At 54.0% G+C, this 13,289-nt stretch overlaps 1 protein-coding gene across 1 annotated transcript in view; it reads left to right on the top strand.

The window, feature by feature from the left end:
• Window positions 1-11,137, top strand: part of SOX13 (SRY-box transcription factor 13) — a 56,774-nt gene extending 45,637 nt beyond the window's left edge. Inside the window, exons 7-14 of the mRNA XM_003273149.4 lie at window positions 386-500; window positions 4,985-5,070; window positions 5,322-5,484; window positions 5,927-6,036; window positions 6,185-6,281; window positions 6,739-6,882; window positions 8,056-8,272; window positions 9,251-11,137. Coding sequence (XP_003273197.1) covers window positions 386-500; window positions 4,985-5,070; window positions 5,322-5,484; window positions 5,927-6,036; window positions 6,185-6,281; window positions 6,739-6,882; window positions 8,056-8,272; window positions 9,251-9,527 — 1,209 coding nt within the window. The 3' untranslated portion in view covers window positions 9,528-11,137. The remainder of the gene's footprint in view (window positions 1-385; window positions 501-4,984; window positions 5,071-5,321; window positions 5,485-5,926; window positions 6,037-6,184; window positions 6,282-6,738; window positions 6,883-8,055; window positions 8,273-9,250) is intronic.
• The last annotated feature ends 2,152 nt before the right edge of the window (window positions 11,138-13,289 follow it).

Below are 13,289 nucleotides of genomic sequence, written 5' to 3'. Positions count from 1 at the left end.
ACCTGGAGAGGCACAGGAGGCAGTTGAGGGAGTTGACACAAGCCTGGAGGGTGCTGGGGATGGGATGTGCACCAAGTTAAAGTGCCGGAGCAGAATCACTCAGGCCTGACCCGAGGAGGGTTATTTCTGTTCTAGCCCCCAACCTGTCTGCCTTCCCTGATTAAAGGGAGGAGCCCGGCATGTCTTCCTCCCCAGCTGAGACCTGAGGGCAGGTAGACAGGGGCCCACAGAGGTGGCCTAGGGTCAGAGGGATCCTTTGGAAAACTGTCCCTGCTTTATCCCCTGTGCCTCTTGTCCATGGGTCCATTCTCTGTGTCGTGGGCTGACCATAGCTGGGTAGCTGTTTGGGTCCCTGGGGACTCACACAGGGTTTCTTTGCCTTCAGCAGGTTAACATGCCTTATGTCATGATCCCAGCCTTCCCCCCAAGCCACCAACCTCTGCCTGTCACCCCCGACTCCCAGCTGGCCTTACCCATTCAGCCCATTCCCTGCAAACCAGGTGAGTGTGAGAAGAGAGGCTCCACCCCTGCGGCCAGCCTGTCCTGAGGTCAGGGAAAGCGCCCTGGAGCCACTCTCATCCATTAATTTGCTATGTGGACTTTCTGGGCCTCAGTTTTGGATCTGTCTGGTAGAAGAATAATCCTCTTTTTCTGAATCTTGCTGAATTTCACTGAACTTCACTGGGAGAATGAAAAACCATAAAGCTCTTTCCAGATGTAAAATGATGTAGCAATCCAGGTCTAGTCTCTCCAATTCTAGTACATTTACTGTGCCAGAGTATTAATATCTGGAATATTGCCAGGTGTGGTGGCTCACGCATGTAATCCCAGCACTTTGGGAGGCCGAAGTGGGTGGATCACTTGAGGTCAGGAATTCAAGGCCAGCCTGGCCAACATGGTGAAACCCCATCTTTACTAAAAATACAAAAATTAGCTGGGTGTGGTGGTGCATGCCTGTAGTCCCAGCTACTCAGAAGACTGAGGCAGGAGAATCGCTTGAACCTGGGAGGTGGAGGTTGCAGTGAGCTGAGATTGTGCCACTGCACTCCAGCCTAGGTGACAGAGCGAGACTCCATTAAAAAAAAAAAAAAAAAATCTGGAATATTAACTGGGGTTTATAAATCTCCCAAATTCTTTTTTGTTTGTGTTTTGAGACAGAGTCTCATTTGTTCTGTCACCTGGGCTCTGGAGTGCAGTGGTGTAATCTCAGCTCACTGCTGCAACCTCCACCTCCCATGTTCAAGCGATTCTCCTGCCTCAGCCTCCTGAGTAGCTGGAATTACAGGTGCACACCACCATACCTGGCTAATTTTTGTATTTTTAGTAGAGATGAAGTTTTGCCATGTTGCCTAGGCTGGTCTCCTGACCGCAAGTGATCCGCCTCAGCCTCCCAAAGTGCTGGGATTACAGGCGTGAGCCAACATCTCCCAAATTCTAACAGCCACGATTCCTACCTTCACACTCTTGTCCCTGCCTACACCATGTCACTCTGGCCTTCTACCCCATCACTGAAATTCAGCAGACTGGCCATGTGTCAGACAAGGGTGTGGGACCTGACGGTGCAGGGCAGTTGGGGACGGAGCATGGAGTCTGGGATTTATTTTGTAGGCTGTGGGGTGCATGTGAACATTTGAGTAGTGAGTGTGTCGTTCTGGCTTTGAGGGGTAGGGAGTGGAGGGGAGACTGGCCAGAAGCAGGACCTGCTAGGTGATTCTAGCAACAGGGGATGATACCTGAACTAGGGCAGTGACAGAGAGTCATGGGGACCAGGCAGAGATGCTGCCCATAATTACCCCAGGAGTGTGGACAGCTTTAAATGCAACCCGTGCTAGTTCATCCTCCCTGTTCCACAGGCGAGAAAGAGAGAGAAGAGGAAATTCCCTGAGGCCTATAGGCTGTGGGCTTGGGTAGACTGCTCAGCCCCACTGGCTCTCTGCTCCTGCCTGGTTTGTGCTGGGCACTGTGGGGTGGTGTGAAGGGGAAACACAAAGGACTGAGAAAGCCAGGCCCCATCTTCATCCATTCAGGGGCTGTAGAAAGACACCATGGACCGGGTGGCTGATAAACAACAGACGTTTATTCCTCACATACAGTTCTGGGGGCTGTGAATTCCAAGATCATAAAGTCAACATATTTGGTGTCTGGTGAGGGCTGACTTTCTGATTCACAGATGGCATCTCTCACTGTGTCCTCAGGTGGTGAAAGGGGTAAATGGGCTCCCTCAGGCCTCTAATCTCATTCCTGAGGGCTCCACCCTCATGACCCAGGCACCTCCCAAAGGTCCCACCTCCTAATTCTATCACATTGGGAATTAGATTTCAACATAGGAATTGGGGGGGGGGGGGCACAAACATTCAGACCGTAGCATTCTGCCCCAGACTCTCCCCAGTTCATTTTCTTGTCGTATGCAAAATATATTCATTCCATCCCAATAGGCTCCCAAATCTTAACTTGTTCCAGCATCAGTTCAAAAGTTTCAAGTCCAGAGCCTCATCTAGTCTCACCTAGGCCAGGCACAGTGGCTCATGTCTGTAATCCCAGCACTTTGGGAGGCTAAGGCAGGAGGATTGCTTGAGGCCAGGAGTTCAAGACCAGCCTGGGCAACAAAGTGAGACCCTGTCTCTACAAAAAAAAAAAAAAAATAGCCTGGCATGGTGGCCTGTGCCTGTGGTCCCAGCTACTTGGGAGGCTGAGGCAGGAGGATTGCGTGAGCCTAGGAGCACAAGGCTGTAGTGAGCTGTGTTTGTACCACTGCACACCCTCCTGGGAGACAGAGCGAGACATACAGAGACAGAGTGAGGCCCTGTCGCAAAACAGACAAAAATAATAATAAATCTCACATAAATCAGTTATAGGTAAGACTCAACGTATAATTCATTCTGAAGCAAATTCGCCTTCAGAACTGAGGAATGAATTTCTGAGGTCTGTAAGCTGTCCAGTTTATGGCACTTTGTTTCAACAGCCTGAGTAGACTAAGATAGGCCCAATGTGGAAGTTTCCAGTTAGCTGGGGGAATGGGGAGTGGAGAAGGTTGAAGGTGGAGGACAGGGCAATTCCAAACCATTGCAACTCCCCATGAATGTGGAGGAGAGCCGTGGAGGCAAGGGGACAGTGATCTGGTCGGGGATAGGGCCCCCAACTGCTTTCTGGGCAGGTGAGGCAGTAAATAAGCTGTGGGAGCCCGGGACTGGCATGGCTGCCTCCTGCTTTGTTTGCTCCAGAAACTAAGCAAGCAAGGTCCCTTGCAAAAGCCGACTGCAAACAGTGGCCCTCCCCAGCTCACAAGCCTTACACGGTGCTCTGTACCCACAGCATGGGCTCCGTACTCCTGACCTCGGCCTTCACGGGCCTCAGAGCCAACCCGGCCCCCATGGCCTGCCTCATTCCCCACAGCTCACCCTCACACCCCACCACTCCATCTCCACCTGCCCAAATCCTGCCCATCCTGCAGGCACTAGCGCACACCTCGGCTCCCACAGGGAGCCTGCTCTAGTTACCCCAGCTGGAGCAGAATTTGCTGGTGCCCTGCCTGTGTGGCCCTCATCACCACTTGCCATGCACTTCGTGATTTCTACATGTGGCCTATCTCTCCACCTAGATGCTGGGCCTGGGAGTGAGGTAGGGTAGGCAGGAGTGCCATGTCGAGAAGAAGGAAAGGCTGTGGAGTCTAGAGGCCCTGGGTTCAAATCCTGATGCTGCCATTTCATAGCTATGTGGACTACCCATTTTTCTTTTCTTTTTTTTTTTTTTTTTTTTTTTTTTTTTTGAGACGGAGTCTCGCTCTGTCTCCCAGGCTGGAGTGCAGTGGCGCAGTCTCGGCTCACTGCAAGCTCCGCCTCCCGGGTTCACGCCATTCTCCTGCCTCAGCCTCTCCGAGTAGCTGGGACTACAGGCACCCACCACCACGCCCGGCTAATTTTTTGTATTTTTAGTAGAGACGGGGTTTCATTGTGGTCTCGATCTCCTGACCTCGTGATCCGCCCGCCTCGGCCTCCCAAAGTGCTGGGATTACAAGCGTGAGCCACCGTGCCCGGCCTCCCATTTTTCTTCTTCTTATTTTTATTTTTAGTTTTGAAAATTTTAAATTCTTTTTTTTTTTGAAACGGAGTCTCACTCTGTCCCCCAGGCTGGAGTGCAATCTCGGCTCACTGCAACCTCTGCCTCCTGGGTTCAAGCGATTCTCCTGTCTCAGCCCCCTGAATATCTGGGATTATAGGCATGTGCCACCACGCCAGGCTAATTTTTGTATTTTTAGTAGAGACTGAAATGTTGGTCATGCTGGTCAGGCTGGTCTTGAACTCCTGACCTGGTGATCCACCCACCTTGGCCTCCCAAAGTGCTGGGATTACAGGCGTGAGCCACCATTCCTGGCTTAAATTCTTAATAATAGAGATGGGGGTCTTGCTATGTTGGCCAGATTGGTCTTGAACTCTTGGCCTCAAGCAATCTTTCTTCCTCAGCCTCCCAAAGTCCTAGGCATGAGCCACCACACCCAGCCCCATTTGACTTCTAAGGTTTTCATTTCTTTTTCTGTAAAATGGGATGATGATGTTTTCAGCTGCTGCTATATATCACATACCATGTATTATTGTCAGATGATACATATGAGACGTTCTACACAACAGGCAGCCGCTTTTGTGCCCTGTGCCCAGTAGGTACAAAATGAAAGTAGCTGTTGGATGAATAGGTGTTTTACCCTCTCTCGTTGTGCCATTGAATGGGACTCTAGAATCTGGGAAACTATTTAGAGTGGGTTGGGAAAGGCGGGAACCCAGTGAAGATGCCAGTCAGTGTGCAGGGGCAGTGTGGAGTGAGGGGATAGGAGCCTCCAAGCAGTGCTTTGGGGCTGGGGAGGGCAGTGGTTGGAACCAAGCTGGTCCAGCACCGAGCCATTGCCCACCTTGTGGTGCTGGGACCTCGTCAAGCAGGGTGTCTGCTGTTCTGTGCTCATCCAGGACTTTTCTCCTTGCCGCCTTTTCCATAGTGGAGTATCCGCTGCAGCTGCTGCACAGCCCCCCTGCCCCAGTGGTGAAGAGACCTGGGGCCATGGCCCCCCACCACCCCCTGCAGGTACCGCCCTCTACCCACTGGCCTGGGGCTCCCTCTCGAGCTTATGACGGCTGGCTGCCGTGTTAGGGAACTGCGGGGTGTGGACTGGTGAGCCCTGGCATCCTGTGTTCTTGTTCACCTGCTCCTTCTGCGTCCGCTTTTCTGTCTGTCTCCTTGTGTGTTCTGCGTATGCTCACCTCACTTCCTCTCTGTCCTGCTGTGGGAGTCTCCTTTGGTGTCTGTCATCCTCTGACCTGCTGGGTCTCCCTCAGGAGCCCTCCCAGCCCCTGAACCTCACAGCCAAGCCCAAGGCCCCCGAGCTGCCCAACACCTCCAGCTCCCCAAGCCTGAAGATGAGCAACTGTGCGCCCCGCCCCCCGAGCCATGGAGGCCCCACGCGGGACCTGCAGTCCAGCCCCCCGAGCCTGCCTCTGGGTAAGCCTCCTGCTGCCTGCACTTGTCCCTCAGCCCTCTTAGGGGAGAGCCGGCGGCATGATGCGACCTTGAGCAGGTCCCTTCTCCTCTCTGGGTTCCAGATTTTATCAAGCAAGGGGTTAGACTTGCTCTTAGCAGAAGATCCCCTTCTTCCTCTCCCTCATCATATCTGTCTGGGCATTCCAAGCATCAGGGATTCAGGCCAGAGTCACATAGTTCCAGGGGGTACTATTCTCATTTCTAGTCTATTGACATGCACAATAACTAGCCAATGTAAGTGGCATATCCTTGAGGACATGCAATGCAGCCATCCTGTGGAAGAACAGGAGGGAACACTAACTCAGGTGCTCATGGGAGTGACATGATGGAGTTTGGGCTCATGCTGGGCTGATGCCCTCAGCTTCCCTCGCTTCTCTTCCCTCTCTTCTGCCCTCTTCCACAGGCTTCCTTGGTGAAGGGGACGCTGTCACCAAAGCCATCCAGGACGCTCGGCAGCTGCTGCACAGCCACAGTGGGGCCTTGGAAGGCTCCCCCAACACCCCCTTCCGTAAGGTACGGTCCCCCACTCCCCTGAACCTGGGGGCAGCAACAGATGGTGGCCAGGGGTGGAAGACACAGTCTGAGGCCACCAAGAGAGGAGCAGGGGGAGGAGTGGGGTGATGCAGAGGAGGCTGATGTCAGGTTGCCCCTGTCAACCTAGGACCTCATCAGCCTGGACTCATCCCCAGCCAAGGAGCGGCTGGAGGACGGCTGTGTGCACCCACTGGAGGAAGCCATGCTGAGCTGCGACATGGATGGTGAGGGCTCAGGCGCAGGGCTGATGGGTAGGAGGGCCCAACTCTGTATTCCGCCAGGGCCAGGGCAGGCTGTGTCTGCCTCTGATCTCTTCCCTCCCTTGGTCTGTTGGGTCCTTTCCAGGTGCGTGTGCCTCTGCTGTCCCATTATGTGTCTGTTGGCTCTGTCTCTTGAGTCTGCCTTCCTAAGTTTTGTGACTGCTGAGTTTCTGCTCTCTCTTGAGGCCATACCGCTGTGATTTTCTTGTGTGTCTGTCTCTGGTTCCCTGGCTGGGCCTCTGCTGATAATTTGATGTTTCTTCTGCCCCATCTGCTCCTGCCTTGCTCGTCCTCAACTGGCTGCTGTGGGAGCCTCCTCAGTGCCTCCTGCTGGTCAAGTAGGGGATGTCTCTCTGCTGGCCCTGGGGCACTCTCTTGACCCCAGAAAGGCTGCCTGGCTGACTTCACTCCTGTCTCCCAGGCTCCCGCCACTTCCCCGAGTCCCGAAACAGCAGCCACATCAAGAGGCCCATGAACGCCTTCATGGTGTGGGCTAAGGATGAGCGGAGGAAGATCCTGCAAGCCTTCCCAGACATGCACAACTCCAGCATCAGCAAGATCCTTGGTAAGGGCCAGTGGCTGGGGCCATGGTTCAGTATGACCCGGTTGCAGGAGCCAGCTGGGTCTATTCAGGGCTTGCTTGGTGATATTCCATACTGTGTTGGACTCCAGTGGGATCTGATGATAGGGGTGCAGGAGTTGCTGGGGATGTGAGGGCAGCTGGGTCCTGGGGTCTTATACCACTGAAGTGTTCAGTAGCACCTGTCCTCAAGAACTCAAGGAGTGTGCCTGTGTGTGTGTTTACATTCTTTTTTTTTTTTTTTTTTTTTTTTTTTTTTTTTTTTTTGAGACGGAGTCTTGCTCTGTCCCCCAGGCTGGAATGCAGTGGTGCGATCTCGGCTCACTGCAAGCTCCGCCTCCCGGGTTCACGCCATTCTCCTGCCTCAGCCTCTCCGAGTAGCTGGGACTACAGGCACCCGCCAACACGACCGGCTAATATTTTTTTGTATTTTTAGTAGAGACGGGGTTTCACCATGTTAGCCAGGATGGTCTCGATCTCCTGACCTCGTGATCCACCCACCTCGGCCTCCCAAAGTGCTGGGATTACAGGCTTGAGCCACCGCGCCCGGCCTGTGTTTACATTCTTTAGTACTCCTGATCTAAACCTAACCTGTTCCACTGTTTGTCCAGACCCTTGCTCTGGCAGAAAACAGGAGAGACTAGTGTTCCTGGGCTGTCACTAGAAAGATTTTTTTAAATTACATGTCCTGATTGGTGGCCATGGATGGATGTTGGGCAGGGCACATGGGGCTCGAGGGGGCAGTTGTTTTCAAGACTGAGGCTCCTCCAGTGTCAGCGCAGGACTCTTGTCAACTGAGACATCAGGTATTTTGTCCTGAGCAGGGACCCTGTCTGGGTTGTTGAAGGTCTGAGATGGCTGCTCTTTTGTTTATGCAAATCAGGCAGGCCAGAGGCTCGAGGAAGTTGCTGGATTGTTAGGAACATGGGTGGGTACCGAGTCTTAAGCTGGCAGTTGGATATCCCTATACAGGCCAACTTCATTCATTTGCCCAATATCCAAGGAGCACCCGTATCGGGCCAGGCCCTTGCTAAGTGCTTGCACATATGTTATCTTGTGGACCCACCTGGGGATCAAGGTCTTCTCAGGTCCTGCATGGGACTGGGGGTGGTCAGCAGAGCCCAGCACTGACTGCCTGCCCCTGGGGGGTTGGGTCAGGATCTCGCTGGAAGTCCATGACCAACCAGGAGAAGCAGCCCTACTACGAGGAACAGGCACGGCTGAGCCGGCAGCACCTGGAGAAGTATCCTGACTACAAGTACAAGCCGCGGCCCAAGCGCACCTGCATCGTGGAGGGCAAGCGGCTGCGCGTGGGCGAGTACAAGGCCCTGATGAGGACCCGGCGTCAGGATGCCCGCCAGAGCTACGTGATCCCGTGAGCAGGCCCCCCCGCAGGCAGCCAGGAGACTGTGTGCGTGTGTAGCTCTCATGAGTGGCTGGGTGTCAGTGTGTGGCCTGCCTTTGTCTGTGACCCCAGGGGTGCTGTGTGTATGCATGTGTGTGTTATCTGTGTGTAGCTGAGCCTGCATGTGCAACTCGACTGTGTATGGCTATGTATGTGACTGTGGTGAGCAGTCAGTGGCTGAGGATATAGGAATGTGACTGGAGGACTGGCCACGTGGACCGGGAGAAAGTGCCCGTAGATCCCACTGCCGATGAACTCAATAGAAATTCAGAGGTGCTAGAAATCAAAGTATTCATCACACAGAAAGCTTCCTGACTTGACTAAAGCAAGTACCCTAGTCTATTCCTTTAAACAGGACATCTCCCAGGGCATTTAAAATATACAATTTCTGCCTGGTATGGTGACACACACCTGTAATGCCAACACTTTGGGAGGCTGAGGCAGGAGGATCCCTTGAGCTCAGGAGTTTGAGACCAGCCTGGGCAACATAGTGAAACCTCATCTTTAAACCAGGTGTGGTGGTACACACCTGTAGTTCCAGCTACTCAGGAGGCTGAGGCAGGAGGACCACTTGAGCCTGGGAGGCTGACGCTGCAGTCAGCTGTGATTGCACCACTGTTCTCCAGCATGGGTGACAGAGCATGACTCTGTCTCTAAATATAAGTAAACAAAACATAAAATATACAAGTTCTAAAAACTGGATTCACACATGATCCTCCAAGAATATTATCTGTTGAACACATCTATGGCCCTGGGTCTGCAGGTCATCTGCAGGGTTGTAGGTGCCAGTGAATTTGGCCATCAGAAAGCAGCTGGGGGCAGGGTATATAAGTCACAGCCAAGAGTGTGTGGAGTGGGAGTGCACACTCTGAGGAGGCCTGGAGGGGAGATGGGTTTGGGGTTGAGTCAAGTGTGCATCCATCACCGTGCCCCTTCTCTGCCTCACAGCCCACAGGCTGGCCAGGCGCAGATGAGCTCCTCGGATGTCCTGTACCCTCGGGCAGCAGGCATGCCGCTGGCACAGCCACTGGTGGAGCACTATGTCCCTCGTAGTCTGGACCCCAACATGCCTGTGATCGTCAACACCTGCAGCCTCAGAGAGGAGGGTGAGGGCACAGATGACAGGCACTCGGTGGCTGATGGTGAGATGTACCGGTACAGCGAGGACGAGGACTCGGAGGGCGAAGAGAAGAGCGATGGGGAGTTGGTGGTGCTCACGGACTGATCCCGGCTGGGTGGGCCCGGTCCCTTCTTCTCTGGGGAAGACCTCGTCCCAACCCGATGGGCACAGCCAGCCAACCTAAGACTATGTTGGTACTTGGACTTGTTCGTGCCCCAGAGATGGGCAAATCTGTGCACTTGCAGATACATTCATGAGGGGAGAGGCGCCCTCCCTTCCTGAGGAGCTGTTGGCCTGGGTGGGCAGGAACTGCAATATGGCCATGGGCTGAGCTGGCCGAGCACCTCAGCCTTTAGGGCTCATGGCCAGGGGACACTGTATGACTCTCCTCTCCTGCAGGTCTATCCACCTGGGGTATGGCATCTACTGATCTGTCTCCCTGGGGTCACATGCTTTGTTTCCATTCTTGTCCTGGCTGGACCAGCCACTGTGGGACCAACACCCCTCCCACACTCCTCAAGACTGCTCGTCTATCACCAGGATCGCTTTGCACTTTGTGCAAAAGGGTCTGGCTGTCCCTTGCTGTTTTCATCTCTGCCAAGCCTATTGTGCCTCTGGGCTGCTGTATGTGTGCGCGTGCACGTGTGTGTGTTTCATCTGTTCATTGCACAAGGTATTTATTGAGTGCCCACTACGTGCCAGGCACTGTTGCTGAGTTCCTGTGGGTGTGTCTCTCGATGCCACTCCTGCTTCTCTGGGGGCCTCTTTCTGTGCTTCTCTTTGTCCCCAAATTGCTACCTCTTTGTCAGTCTGGGTGTCTCAGGTTCTGTGTGTCCTTGTGTGCATTTCTGTCTCTCTCTGTCCTCATCTCTCTGCAAGGCCCTCTATTTCTCTCTTTCTTGGTGTCTGTCCTTTGCCCCCTGTGCCCTCTGGATTCTCTGGGTCTGTGTAGGCCCCTGGTCTGCCCTGGGCTCATCAGCCTTCCTGATCTCCTCCTGCCCTCCCCTTCACTCCCTCCCTGGCTCTGCCAGTCGGTTCCCACGGAGCCATTTTTAGCTCTGATCAGCATGGGAATGTGCCTCGGCCTCCAAGGGGCTTTGTCCTGGTGCCCCCGCCCCTGGTCCCAACCTGATCCCACGAGGGAGTTGGGACAGGAGGATTGATGGTGCTCCCCTTCCTGCCAGCGTCAGAGGCCCTGGAGAGGGGCTGTCTGTGGCAGCTGGTCTTTATTCCTCCCTCATGAGCACAGGGTGGGGGGCTCCCCATTCTTGGAAGAGGTTGAGAAGACTCCTGGGCTTCAGCCTCTCCCACCCAGCCCTGCCCCTCACCTGCCTGCCCTCCCCTCCCCCACTCTATATTAGGGACTGGATCTCAGCCTCTGATCAGTTTCACAAAGTTTGTTCCCTAAGGAAATCAAATCCCATTGTCACCTAACTCTAAAGATCTAAACAGCTTTAGAGCTGTGGATCAGTATGGGAACCCCAAATCCCACAGGGCCAGATGTGGAGTCTGTGTCTGCCCCCATCTTCTCTCCATCCTCAAAGCCCCCACTTCTCTCCAGGCTGTTTCTTTTTTTATGACTGTAAACATAGATAGTGCTTTATTTTGTTAATAATAAGATAATGATGAGTAACTTAACCAGCACATTTCTCCTGTTTACACTCGGGGGATTTTTTTGTTTTCTGATGACATAATAAAGACAGATCATTTCAGAATCTGGCCCTTGTGCAGGGGAGGGAGGGAGGCTGGCCTAAGTCCAGAATTCCCAAATATGCCACCAGCCTGGGCACCACTGTCCCCTGGTGGCAGCGTGCAGGAGCTTCAGGCCTGGGGCCTCGGAGGAATCGGCTTAATGCAAGGGAATCCCAGGCCAAGCCTGTGAGTGACACATGCCATCCACGGAGCCCACACTGAATGCCCCTACCTTGACGAGGTAAGGCCACCCGGATCCTAAGAAAGAAGGCAGTAGTAAGAGCACTGTAATAGGAGTCAGGAAGCTCGGGGTCTCCCTAGAACTGGCCACATGGCTGGGGTTGGGGAGTGGGAGCCAGGTCTCTCCTTTGGGGCCTCATTGTCCTCATCTGACAACAAGGTTAAACCTTATACCGGGTTCTTATCATTCAGAGAAGGAGCCCTTTGAGACTCTAATGAAAGCTGTGGATCCTTTTCTTAGAAAAGGGCCCACAAAGGTTTACCCTGAAGCCCATCTGAGGCCCCTACGATGCTAATTAATGAAGTAGGGTCTCTAATGATAATGCTTCAGGGCTCTCTATCCATGACACATGCTTTGAGTGAACACTTCAGACCTAGTTATCACATTAGGAGAAGTAATAGGCCTGCAAGGGCCGGATGACAGACTGAAACACCTCAAAAATGCATATTAACCAGGCTCTAGAGAGACAAATCCTGTGGTGAAAAATTAATACCATCAGTATAGAGTGAGGACAGCAAAACCGAATGGCAGTTCTTGTGGAAGAGTTGGACTTGGGGTGGATTAATAGAGGCTTGTGTTCACAACAGGGGAGGTCATGGTCCAGTGTACCCCACACAGACCTAGTCCCAGGGGTAGCGTGCCCTTCCTCGCCCCCTCACTAGGGAAGTCTCACAACGGAGGGGCCCTGAAGCAGGCACCCCACATGGAGGAGCACAGGAGGGATCCTGGTGGACATTGTCCTTAGAGGAATAGTCAGAAGGGTCAGGCATGTTTCCTCTAGAAAAGAAGACAGAGTTGGACAGAAAGGACAAGATTGCTTTCTCCAAAGCTGCCAGGTGGGCAAACTGTAGTATTCCACAAAGTTCATGAGGCAGAACTTGAGCTCCTGGATGAGGTTCAAGACTGTCTTGACATAAAGAACATCTTTTCCACAAAAAAGAGTGAACTTCCCAACTCAAGTCCTCAAGCTCTTGAGTACTGGTGGAGGGATTTCTAGATTGGAGAGGGTAGTGGTGAGAGAGGGTAGGTGTGGTTGATCCTAGGACCACAAAGTTGGGAGGGTGTGGAATGGAGACTGCCCAAGAATTAAGGGCCCAGCCATTTGGTCTGGGGAGCGTCCTGAATGCTGGCTGGCTGTTTTTTCCCCAGCCCGTGCTCTCAGAGCCTCCTCTCCTTTGCCCTCCCCACGCCACGTCTGGAAAAGATGCAGGCAGAGGTGGGAGGAGGCGCTGGCGGCGGCGCCTGCCCCCTGGTGGTCACGATGGAGAGCTGCCCATTGCACCTCCCACTCCCCTCCGCCCTCGGCCCTCGGGCTCTCCGCTCTCCGCCCTCTGCCCTCCCCCCTCGGCCCCTGGCCTCCTCCACTCGTCCAAACCAGGTCCTGCCAGTCTCAAGACTCCCAGCCTGGCTCATTCCCACCTGTCGGTCCTGAGTTCTTCTTTCTTCCCCCAAGTCCTCTTGTCTTGCCTGCCTTATTCCATCTGCTGAGACACAGTAGCGGATCCTGGAGCCCCACCCCCTGTCCCGTGAGAGGCAGGATGGGGCCAGGTGGTTGCAGAGGCCAGGAGCAGGGTGCTGTGGTCATTACCAGGAAAGCTGGGCCACAAGTTCGTCCCCTCCGTGCGTCTCCGGCAGAGACCGAGGGGCAGAGCCCGCTGGGAAGGTGAATGTGCCCAGGTGTCCTTTAACTAGAGCTCTTTGCTAAGTGTCCTGGAAGGGGCCCGAGGGGGTGGAGCCCGGATCACACTGGGAGGCTCCCAGGCCTGCTGCTCAGCCAGGAGGACAGGAGTGCTGGTTAGCCTGGGGCGGCAGTGAAAGGAGCCAAGGCGGAAATCCCAGACTTTGAGGGTCAGGGTCGTGTTCCCTGCCACCACACCGGCTCACTCCCCTGGGGGACTGGGGGAATGAGAATGCTTTCTCAGAGGCGGCAGTGG

The sequence above is a fragment of the Nomascus leucogenys genome, chromosome 5, assembly GCF_006542625.1.
Source record: "Nomascus leucogenys isolate Asia chromosome 5, Asia_NLE_v1, whole genome shotgun sequence".
In the NCBI taxonomy this organism is placed as follows: Eukaryota; Metazoa; Chordata; class Mammalia; order Primates; family Hylobatidae; genus Nomascus; species Nomascus leucogenys.
This window is presented reverse-complemented; position numbering and strand designations above follow the sequence as displayed.